The sequence below is a fragment of the Oncorhynchus mykiss genome, chromosome 4 (genome assembly GCF_013265735.2).
Source record: "Oncorhynchus mykiss isolate Arlee chromosome 4, USDA_OmykA_1.1, whole genome shotgun sequence".
NCBI classification, from domain to species: Eukaryota; Metazoa; Chordata; class Actinopteri; order Salmoniformes; family Salmonidae; genus Oncorhynchus; species Oncorhynchus mykiss.
Genome location: NC_048568.1, coordinates 39,631,518 through 39,643,963, shown reverse-complemented (window position 1 = coordinate 39,643,963; position 12,446 = coordinate 39,631,518). Strand labels below are relative to the sequence as shown.

The window sequence follows — 12,446 nt, the reverse complement described above, 5'->3', positions numbered from 1 at the left end:
TCTTCAGTAGGTCATATGATTGAGTGTAGTCTGGCCCAGGGGTGTGAAGGTGAACGGAAAGGCACTGGAGCGACGAACCTCCCTTACTGTCTCTGCCTGGCCGGTTTCCCTCTCCACTGGTATTCTCTGCCTCTAAGCCTGTTACAGGGGCTGAGTCACTGGCCAACTGGTGCTCTTCCATGCTGTCCCTAGGAGGGGTGTGTCACTTGAGTGGGTTGAGTCACTGACATGATTTTCCTGTCCGGGTTGGTGCCCCCCTCGGGTTTGTGCCGTGAGGGAGATCTTCGTAGGCTATACTCGGCCTTGTCTCAGGATGGGAAGTTGGTGGTTGAAGATATCCCTCTAGTGGTGTGGGGGCTGTATTTGGCAAAGTGGGTGGGGTTATATCCTGCCTGTTTGGCCCTGTCCGGGGGTATCGTCGGCCAGGGCCACGGTGTCTCCCAACGCCTCCTGTCTCAGCCTCCAGTATTTATGCTGCTCTCTCTGAGTACCTGAGCACTAGGACCATGCCTCAGGACTACCTGGCCTGATGACTCCTTGCTGTCCCCAGTCCACCTGGTCATGCTGCTGCTCCAGCAGTTTCAACTGTTCTGGCTGCGGCTATGGAACCCTGACCTGTTCACTGGACGTTGCTACCTTGTCCTGGACCTGCTGTTTTGGACCCTCTCTCTACCGCACCTGCTGTCTCTGACGCTGAATGATCGGCTACGAAAAGCCAACTGACATTTACTCCTGAGGTGCTGACCTGTTGCACCCTCGACAACTACTGCAATTATTATTATCTGACCCTGCTGGTCATCTATGAACATTTGAACATCTTGGCCATGTTCTGTTATAATCTCCACCCGGCACAACCAGAAGAGGACTAGCCACCCATCAGAGCCTGGTTCCTCTCTAGGGAGTTTTTCCTAGCCACGGTGCTTCTAAAATCTGCATTGCTTGCTGTTTGGGGTTTTAGGCTGGGTTTCTGTACAGCACTTTGAGATATCAGCTGATGTAAAAAGGGTTTTATAAATACATTTAATTGATTGACTAACGCTTCACATCTACGATAATATATAGTCAACCCTGTTACATCATCTTTCTAAGACTTTAACAAGTACTCCATACAACCGTGGCAGACGATCTCCTTTTCCAGTGTGTTCCAGTGTGTCTGATGATTGGCCCAATTCTCTCCTCTCCTCCTTTTCTCTGAGGTTGCAGCCCAAATAATTTCTTAATCTCTGGGTTCTGATCCAGACGCTGTGGTTCAGACATCACCCTCCTCCTCTCCCCCCATGACAGACTGTAATATACCACAACTTCTCCACTCAGAGTATGCATTCCTCCCTTACTCCATCTCATCTCCCTCCAATCATCTCAACTCTCCCTCCATCCTCCATCTCATCTCCCTCTTCTTCTCTCCCACTTACCTCACCCTGCTTTCTGCATGATATAGTAGTCTACATGCTACAATCTCCCTCTTTAGTGTAATCCCCTAGTCCCCAGCCCAGTCGACTACACTACATCCCTCATCTAGTCCCTAACCTCAACCCTCCATCCCCAGCCCAGTCGACTACACTACATCCCTCATCTAGTCCCTAACCTCAACCCTCCAACCCCAGCCCAGTCGACTACACTACATCCCTCATCTAGTCCCTAACCTCAACCCACCAACCCCAGCCCAGTCGACTACACTACGTCCCTAACCTCAACCCTCCAGCCCAGTCGACTACACTACTGCCCTCATCTAGTCCCTAACCTCAACCCTCCAACCCCAGCCCAGTCGACTACACTACATCCCTCATCTAGTCCCTAACCATCAAACCTCCAACCCCCAGCCCAGTCGACTAAACTACATCCCTCTTCTCATTAGCACAGAGTCATCACTCATTCTATTGGCACAAACACATCACCATGACAACTCCAACAACTTTATTTTCTAGAATGTGTTATTCTGGGACTGGTTCTGATTGTACAGTTTCCCAAAAGGATGATTGGATTTCGCTAGATTCTCCTGGGCCAGAGCTAAAAGCAGCTAAATCATTCATGCTAGTTTGAAATATTGTTCATTTGATCACTTTGAAAGTACGTCAGAGGGATCAGATTTTAAATTGACCTAATTCTTCCAAGAAACCATTGGACAGAAAACACAAGCTAAGAGGAACATAGACCTAGGGCCATAATGTACCTAACAGCAAACTGTGAGCACCGTAAATCACATTTCTGAGTTATTATTGATAGCGTTCAGCAAATTCAAAATGGCACAGGCTCAAATAATCAAGTATTGCATACATATAGGGAAACAGACGCACTCAGAGATAATACTACTGTGATCTAAATAAAGAGGAGATCATCACCTTCAGCTAGCCAGTCACACTTGATTAGGGCCTACCTCTCCTGATTGACCTCGTCACCACTATGTCGTGACGTTGACCTCGTCACCACTATGTCGCGTCGTTGACCTCGTCACCACTATGTCGCGTCGTTGACCTCGTCACCACTATGTCGTGTCGTTGACCTCGTCACCACTATGTCGTGTCGTTGACCTCGTCACCACTATGTCGTGTCGTTGACCTCGTCACCACTATGTCGTGTCGTTGACCTCGTCACCACTATGTCGTGTCGTTGACCTCGTCACCACTATGTCGTGTCGTTGACCTCAACGGTGTGTCAAACGTGTCAGAGATTTTGATGCTACTACGGTGCGAGCTCAAAAGCTACTCACCAGGTGCCCGAGTAGATGATAATGCATGATTCATTACTTGACCTTTGAAGAATATTTGTCTTCGAGTTGAACACATATCACCCAATCACAAAACACGGACCACCCACGGACCACCCACATCGGATCACCCACGTTGTACAGGATAGCTTCAAGTACTACAATCACTCAGATGTTCATTGATTGACAAATGTATTTATGGATGGATTGACTGATCAATCAGTCCTGTGTTCATTGATTGCCTAAACTGACTGACGGACTGATTCTTTAATTGATTGCCTGACGATTGATTAACTATCATTGTCTTACCGTTCATGTTGTCCGACATAGATCCGGACACGCTGACAGGCGAGTTGGTGGCCCTGGACTGTGGTGCTGAAGACACAGGGTCGTCTACGATGACCAGCATGTCACTACTGCTCTCATCCTGGTCTGGATCTGGGTCCTGGTCTGGGTCCTGGTCTGGAGGTAGGGAGCTGGGCTGGAGCTCACTACTCAGAGAGATCTGACCAGGGAGAGACAGGAGAGATGCACACACCTGGGGGTTAGGGTGAGGAAGAGGAGGAAGAACAGGAGGAGGAAGAAGGGGCCAGGTGAGGGGCTAGGAATGCCAAGAATGGGGCACAAAGGAGGTGGAGAGAGAAGAAGGGATACAAGTATGAGGTGAAAGGGCATAGCAGTGTCCACAATGGAGACAAAAGATAGAGGGAAGAACAACCCAGAGAAAGACCAATAGAAGGTTGAAGAGTAAGTCAGTAAGTTCAGAGGTTGCAGACACTCAGGTCAAAGCTCCCTCCCTCTCCTCCCTCTCTCACCTCACTGAAGGGACTAGGCATGGCAGAGTCGTCCATGTCTACACTGATGAATGAATCATCTCCGTCGGCTGAGAGGTTAGAGTTGTCTGCAGACAGGTTGTAAGGGATGACCAGGTTCACGTCTTTCCTCCTCTTAGGATCCTTAGGGTCCTCGTCATCCTTCTTTCTCTGTATGGAGACAGGGAGAGAGAGAGACAGAGAGCGAGAAGGGGGGGGAGACAGAGGGGGGGGAGACAGAGGGGGGGGGGGGGCGAGAGGGGGGAGACAGAGCGAGAGAGGGGGAAGACAGAGCGAGAGAGGGGGGGAGCGAGAGGGAGAGACAGAGTGACAGAGGGGGGGAGAGCGAGAGGGGGGAGACAGAGCGAGAGAGGTGGGAGACAGAGCGAGAGAGGGGGGAGACAGAGCGAGAGAGGGGGGAGACAGAGCGAGAGAGGGGGGGAGCGAGAGGGAGAGACAGAGCGAGAGAGGGGGGAGACAGAGCGAGAGAGGGGGGGAGCGAGAGCGAGAGACAGAGTGAGAGAGGGGGGGGAGCGAGAGGGGGGGGTTATAGGGATGGTGTTACATGAAAGACATGAACTCCTCTCAGATCTGAATGGACTTGGGTCGTAAAAGACAAATAGATCAAAAGTCAAAACTTCTTTTAATAAAGCACTTGGCTGTGTTTCTGTGACAACCGTGGAAACAAAAATCTCAACAGATTTAAATGAAGATGAAGACCTTCACCTACATAACAGGCTCCATTTTCCCACAGACGTTTTCAGCATCAGATTACAATGGCACGCTAGGTGGTCAGCTTTACCACAGACCTTAGCTTTGTTAAATATGTCAAATTCTCCCACATTGGCTGACTCAGAGAGAGTTTGATCGAGAGCCAAGGTACTGAAGCTACAGAGACGACCCACAAACAGACGACTGGCCAAACCACCACCAACCCAGACATCTTGACTGGGCTGAAGGAGCTCAGAGACATACTGGTGGAACAGAGAGTGGAGCTGACAAGGCTCCAAGGCTGAGGAACATGGAGGTCAGACTGAAGGACACTGAGGACCTGGCAGGTGAGCAGATAGTGAGATACTGAGATTTTAGTGTTGGAGGAAAGAGTGGCGGTCAGTGAGTGTGGGAACACGGGTAATAAACAAGAAGACAAGCGACGGTTTTAACTTTGCTCATGTATCTGAGCAATGATTTGGTCCTGCCGTGCATACCTACACGTACGCTACGGTCACATGACGCAGGCCTCCTAATTGTCCCTAGAATTTCTAAGCAAACAGCTGGAGGCAGGGCTTTCTCCTATAGAGCTCCATTTATGGAATGGTCTGCCTATCCATGTGAGAGACGCAGACTCGGTCTCAACCTTTAAGTCTTTATTGAAGACTCATCTCTTCAGTGGGTCATATGATTGAGTGTAGTCTGGCCCAGGAGTGGGAAGGTGAACAGAAAGGCTCTGGAGCAACGAACCGCCCTTGCTGTCTCTGCCTGGCCGGTTCCCCCCTTTCCACTGGGATTCTCTGCCTCTAAACCTATTACAGGGGCTGAGTCACTGGCTTACTGGTGCTCTTCCATGCTGTCCCTAGGAGGGGTGCGTCACCTGAGTGGGCACTGATGTGATCATCCTGTCTGAGTTGGCACCCCCCTTGGGTTGGGCCGTGGTGGAGATCTTTGTGGGCTATACTCGGCCTTGTCTCAGGATGGTAAGTTGGTGGTTGAAGATATCCCTCTAGTGGTGTGGGGGCTGTGCTTTGGCAAAGTGGGTGGGGTTATATCCTTCCTGTTTGGCCCTGTCCGGGGGTATCATCGGATGGGGCCACAGTGTCTCCTGACCCCACCTATCTCAGCCTCTAGTATTTATGCTGCAGTAGTTTGTGTCGCGGGGCTAGGGTCAGTTTGTTATATCTGGAGTACTTCTCCTGTCTTATCCGGTGTCCTGTGTGAATTTAAGTATGCTCTCTCTAATTCTCTCTTTCTTTCTCTCTCTCGGAGGACCTGAGCCCTAGGACCATGCCTCAGGACTACCTGGCATGAGGACTCTTTGCTGTCTCCAGTCCACCTGGCCGTGCTGCTGCTCCAGTTTCAACTGTTCTGCCTGCGGCTATGGAATCCTGACCTGTTCACCGGACGTACTACCTATCCCAGACCTATTATTTGACCATGCTGGTCATTTATAAACATTTGAACATCTTGGCCATGTTCTGTTATAATCTCCACCTGGCACAGCCAGAAGAGGACTGGCAACCCCTCATAGCCTGGTTCCTCTCTAGGTTTCTTCCTAGGTTTTGGCCTTTCTAGGGAGTTTTTCCTAGCCACCGTGCTTCTACACCTGCATTGCTTGCTGTTTGGGGGGTTTTAGGCCGGGTTTCTGTACAGCACTTTGAGATATCAGCTGATGTACGAAGGGCTATATAAATACATTTGATTTGATCTGTTTTTGTTTTTCAACTTTTCTTTTTGTTTTAGAGAGAGGGAGGTGGAGAGAGAGAATTACAAGTAAACCAACTGAAAGGTTATTACTATTATAAAATACGTGGGATTTTATCTTTGATTGTGTAACATGATTAATGCTAGCGTAAATCAGAATGCTGACTTTCCACTCATCAGAAAGCACACATTTTTTTTGTCAGCCAGGGCAATGGTGGCCTTTTCTGTTGTGGTTCACAGCCAGGCCAATGGTTCACAGCCAGGGCAATGGTTCACAGCCAGGGCAATGGTGGCCTTTTCTGCTGGTTTGACTGATTCCGGATGTGTAGGAAACTACAGTGGTCTTGACTACAATCCTCAGCAACATCGGCCTACAGCACAACTACAGGTCCTGACCACACTATCACCATATAATATACACTATATTAGGTACACCGTTCATGAAAATGGCCGTGGCCGTGGCTTGATATAAAGCAGGCAGACAGGCATCAAGGCATTCAGTTACTGTTCGACAACGTTAGAATGGACCAAACGAGTGACCTACGTGACTGAGCGTGGTATGACCGTTCGTGTCAGGCGCACCGGTTCCTATACCTCATAACCGGACGGCCTCCTGGGCTTTTCACGCATAACAGTGTCTAGAGTTAATTGAGAACGGTGCGACAAACAAACAAACATCCAGTCAGACGAAGTCCTGTGGGTGAAAACTGCTCGTTGGTGAGAGAGGTCCAAGGAGAATGGCAAGAATCGTGGAAGCTAACAGGCGGGACACAAACAGACAAATAACAGCGCGGTACAACAGTGGCGTACAGAACGGCATCTCGGAACGCACACAACTCGTCTGTCCTTGTCAGGAATGGGTTATTACAGCAGACGACCACACCGGGTTCCATTCCTATCAGCTAAATACAAGAAGCAGCAGCTCCAGTAGGTAACGCCATCACCAACACTGGACAACTGAGGAAAGGGGAAAAAACATTGCCTGGTCTGATGAATCCTGGTTCCCGTTGCGTCATGCAGATGGCAGAGTCAGGATTTGGGGTAAGCAGCATCAGTCCATGGACCCATCCTGCCTGGTGTCAACGGTACGGGCTTGGTGGCGGTAGTGTAATGGTGTGGGGGTTTTCCTGGCACACGTTAGGTCCCTTGAAACTAATTGAGCATCGTTTCCATGTTCTGAATAATTCAGGCTATTGTGGAGGCAAGGGGGGGGGGGTCCAGTCCGGTACTAGATGGGTGTACCTAATAAACTGGTGTATATCCCATCCGGCTAGAGTGCAGCATTAATAACAATGTATATGAGAGACGGTGCTGAATCTTTCTCTGCAGGAAGTGTACACCTTCAGATTCACACATCTCCTTAAAGATACATGGATCTCTGACAGCGGGGATAACCACAGCACCTTCAGTGGCTTCCTGCTCTTCCCTTTGTAAGGGAGGCACCGTGCTATAATGCTCTTTGATGTGAGTAGTGGGATTAAAAGCCACAATGTTCCTCTCTAACTAATAAATAGGCATTATATATATATATTTTTTCTTCTTCTCCAGATTTGTGTCATTGACATTTGTGAGGCAGAAAATTTCACACAGCTAGGACAGAAGTGTTTATTTTCTATTTTTTTTTTTATCTAAGTGCCATTGCCGATGTCCCCAGCGGCCATTTCCAATATGGCCGCCAACCAGCTGCACAGGGCCATAGTGGTCAGGATGCACATGGCCTTATCTCCATATATGAAGGCCAACGATGGCTTAAAATGTTTGAGGTGGTGTGGAGAACAATAATATGTCATACACAGTGGAAAGTATTCAGACCCTTGACTTCTTCCACATTTAGGTATGTTACAGCCTTATAATAAAATGGATTAAATAAATAAAGAATCCTCAATCTACACACAATACCCCATAGTGACATCACAATACCCCATAGTGACATCACAATACCCCATAATGACATCACAGTACCCCATAATGACATCACAGTACCCCATACAGACAAAGCAAAAACAGATAAAAAAAATAAAAAATAAAAAAACAGAAATACCTTATTTACATAAGTATTCAGACCCTTTGCTATGAGACTCAAAATTGAGCTCAGGTGCATCCTGTTTCTATTGATCATCCTTGAGATGTTTCTACAACTTGATTGGAGTCCACTTGTAGTAAATTCAATTGATTGGACATGATTTGGAAAGGCACACACCTGTCTATATAAGGTCCCACAGTTGACAGTGCATGTCAGAGCAAAAACCAAGCCATAAGGTCGAAGGAATTGTCCAATGAGCTCTGAGACGGGATTGTGTCGAGGCACAGATCTGGGGAAGGGTACCAAAACATTTCTGCAACATTGAAGGTCCCCAAGAACACAGTGGCCTCCATCATTCTTAAATGGAAGAAGTTTGAACCACCAATACTCTTCCTAGAGCTGGCCTCCCGGCCAAACTGAGCAATCGGGGGAGAAGGGCCTCTGTCAGGGAGGTGACCAAGAACCCGATGGTCACTCTGACAGAGCTCCAGAGTTCCTCTGTGGAGATGGGAGAATCTTACAGAACTACAACCATCTCTGCAGCAGAGTTTGGAGTTTGCCAAAAAGGCACCTGAAGGACTCTCAGACCATGAGAAACAAGATTCTGAATGCCAAGGGTCACGTCTGGAGGAAACCTGGCACCATCCCTACGGTGAAGCATGGTGGTGGCAGCATCATGTCTGGAGGAAACCTGGCACCATCCCTACGGTGAAGCATGGTGGTGGCAGCAGCATGTCTGGAGGAAACCTGGCACCATCCCTACGGTGAAGCATGGTGGTGGCAGCAGCATGTCTGGAGGAAACCTGGCACCATCCCTACGGTGAAGCATGGTGGTGGCAGCAGCATGTCTGGAGGAAACCTGGCACCATCCCTACGGTGAAGCATGGTGGTGGCAGCATCATGCTGTGGGAATGTTTTTCATCCGTTTTCATTTTTATTTGTATAAATTAGCAAACGTAAAAAAAAAAAAAATAATAATTATAACTGTCTTTGCTTTGTCATTACTGGATAGTGTGTAGATTAATTAGGGGGAAAAAAATATTGAATCGATTTTAGAATAAGGCTGTAACATAACAAAACGTGGAAACAGGGAAAAGGGGTCTGAAACTTAAAAGTATTGTTTAAAAAGGCTAAGGTTGTACCTTGTCAGCGTATTTCTCTCTCTTTCTCCTGCGGTCCTTCACCTTGCTGCACTCCTCCTGTTGTGTCTTCTCTTCCTGACGAACGCGCACTGCGGGACACAATACAGAGGTAGCAGACAAATCAGTAAACGGGCTTTCTCACACAGGAACAACAGGAACCAATCACAAGTCCCCTCACGTCTCTTCTCCAGCTCCTCGTCGTCCAGCAGTAGACTGACCACCTCTTTAGGTTTCAGGGTGTCTGGTTTAAAGTTCCCCCCAGAGATCACCATCCTCTGGATCTGATGGAGAGGAGAGAGAGGAGGACACATGGATACAAAGGGTTAACTAGGACCAAGGCCTTTAGGGTCTCTCTACAAAAAAAGGTAGAAACCGTGCAGAGTGTCATATTAAACCCTGGTAGGATGTCAGTACCGTGCAGAGCATCATATTAAACCCTGGTAGGATGTCAGTACCGTGCAGAGCGTCATATTAAACCCTGGTAGGATGTCAGTAGTGTTTAGTTAATTGTATTAAATCCTGAAGGATGTCAGTAGTGTTCAGTTCATTGTATTAAACCCTGGTAGGATGTCAGTAGTGTTTAGTTAATTGTATTAAACCCTGTAGGATGTCAGTAGTGTTTAGTTCATTGTATTAAACCCTGTAGGATGTCAGTAGTGTTTAGTTCATTGTATTAAACCCTGTAGGATGTCAGTAGTGTTTAGTTCATTGTATTAAACCCTGTAGGAGGTCAGTAGTGTTTAGTTCATCGTATTAAACCCTGGTAGGATGTCAGTAGTGTTTAGTTCATTGTATTAAACCCTGTAGGAGGTCAGTAGTGTTTAGTTCATTGTATTAAACCCTGTAGGAGGTCAGTAGTGTTTAGTTCATTGTATTAAACCCTGAAGGATGTCAGTAGTGTTTAGTTCATTGTATTAAACCCTGTAGGAGGTCAGTAGTGTTTAGTTCATTGTATTAAACCCTGGTAGGATGTCAGTAGTGTTTAGTTCATCGTATTAAACCCTGGTAGGATGTCAGTAGTGTTTAGTTCATTGTATTAAATCCTGAAGGATGTCAGTAGTGTTTAGTTCATCGTATTAAACCCTGTAGGAGGTCAGTAGTGTTTAGTTCATTGTATTAAATCCTGAAGGATGTCAGTAGTGTTTAGTTCATTGTATTAAACCCTGTAGGATGTCAGTAGTGTTTAGTTCATTGTATTAAATCCTGAAGGATGTCAGTAGTGTTTAGTTCATTGTATTAAACCCTGAAGGATGTCAGTAGTGTTTAGTTCATTGTATTAAACCCTGAAGGATGTCAGTAGTGTTTAGTTCATTGTATTAAACCCTGAAGGATGTCAGTAGTGTTTAGTTCATTGTATTAAACCCTGTAGGAGGTCAGTAGTGTTTAGTTCATTGTATTAAACCCTGAAGGATGTCAGTAGTGTTTAGTTCATTGTATTAAACCCTGGTAAGATGTCAGTAGTGTTTAGTTCATTGTATTAAACCCTGTAGGAGGTCAGTAGTGAGCTCCATCTTCTTCTTGACCTAAAGTAGTGTCTCACCTCACTCTTCTCCTTGGCCCTCTGCAGTATCCTCTCCTCTATAGTGAGCTGACAGATCAGACGGTACACAGTGACCTGCTTGGTCTGACCCAGGCGATGAGCTCTGTCCATAGCCTGCTGGTCCACTGTAGGGTTCCAGTCACTGTCATAGAAGATCACCTAGTGAGAGAGAGGGAGAGGGCGAGAGAGCGTGAGAAGGAGAGCGCGAGGGAGCGTGAGAGAGAGAGCGACAGGGGGAGAGGAGAGACAGAGAGAGCGTGAGGGAGAGCGCGAGAGAAAGAGCGAGTGAGCGAGCGAGAGAGCGAAAGCGAGAGAGCGAGCGCGAACAAAATGGAGAGAAGCAAATTACTCACAGCCCCCGAGAAGACCAGCTGGTGAAAACAGTTAGTTATACCAGTTATACCTTCCACACTGCAGTTATACCAGTTATACTGTAGTTATATGTATGGTAGTTATACTGTAGTTAAACTGTAGTTATACTGTAGTTATATGTATGGTAGTTATACTGTAGTTAAACTGTAGTTATACTGTAGTTATATGTATGGTAGTTATACTGTAGTTATACTGTAGTTATACTGTAGTTATATGTATGGTAGTTATACTGTAGTTATACTGTAGTTATACTGTAGTTATACTGTAGTTATATGTATGGTAGTTATACTGTAGTTATATGTATGGTAGTTATACTGTAGTTATATGTATGGTAGTTATACTGTAGTTATATGTATGGTAGTTATACTGTAGTTATACTGTAGTTATATGTATGGTAGTTATACTGTAGTTAAACTGTAGTTATACTGTAGTTATATGTATGGTAGTTATACTGTAGTTATACTGTAGTTATACTGTAGTTATACTGTAGTTATATGTATGGTAGTTATACTGTAGTTATATGTATGGTAGTTATACTGTAGTTATACTGTAGTTATATGCATGGTAGTTATACTGTAGTTATATGTATGGTAGTTAAACTGTAGTTATATGTATGGTAGTTATACTGTAGTTATACTGTAGTTATATGTATGGTAGTTATACTGTAGTTATATGTATGGTAGTTATACTGTAGTTATATGTATGGTAGTTATACTGTAGTTATACTGTAGTTATATGTATGGTAGTTATACTGTAGTTATATGTATGGTAGTTATACTGTAGTTATATGTATGGTAGTTATACTGTAGTTATACTGTCGTTATATGTATGGTAGTTATACTGTAGTTATATGTATGGTAGTTATACTGTAGTTATATGTATGGTAGTTATACTGTAGTTATACTGTCGTTATATGTATGGTAGTTATACTGTAGTTATATGTATGGTAGTTATACTGTAGTTATATGTATGGTAGTTATACTGTAGTTATACTGTAGTTATATGTATGGTAGTTATACTGTAGTTATACTGTCGTTATATGTATGGTAGTTAAACTGTAGTTATATGTATGGTAGTTATACTGTAGTTATATGTATGGTAGTTATACTGTAGTTATATGTATGGTAGTTATACTGTAGTTATATGTATGGTAGTTATACTGTAGTTATATGTATGGTAGTTATACTGTAGTTATACTGTCGTTATATGTATGGCAGTTATTTGTTGGGTTGGTGTATGGTATGGTGTATGGTATATGGTGTATGGTTTGGTGTATGGTATGGTGTATGGTATATGGTATATGGTATGGTGTATGGTATATGGTATGGTGTATGGTATATGGTGTATGTGGTTGTTTTGAGAAACATTTACAGAAGCTTATTTAGACACCCATATCTAAATGGCTCCACTTTAAGGGAGAGAAACAGAGAGGGAG

General features: G+C 45.4%; 1 protein-coding gene across 4 annotated transcripts in view; it reads right to left on the bottom strand.

The window, feature by feature from the left end:
- Positions 1-12,446, bottom strand: part of ino80 (INO80 complex ATPase subunit) — an 88,128-nt gene that overhangs the window by 7,743 nt on the left and 67,939 nt on the right. For 3 of the 4 annotated variants that reach the window (XM_036976258.1, XM_036976261.1, XM_036976260.1), the window contains 5 exons: positions 10,640-10,798; positions 9,278-9,380; positions 9,100-9,188; positions 3,520-3,687; positions 3,014-3,305 (listed from right to left, as the gene is read on the bottom strand). In XM_036976258.1, coding sequence (XP_036832153.1) covers positions 3,014-3,305; positions 3,520-3,687; positions 9,100-9,188; positions 9,278-9,380; positions 10,640-10,798 — 811 coding nt within the window. The remainder of the gene's footprint in view (positions 1-3,013; positions 3,306-3,519; positions 3,688-9,099; positions 9,189-9,277; positions 9,381-10,639; positions 10,799-12,446) is intronic. The other variant, XM_036976262.1, reaches the window with a different exon arrangement.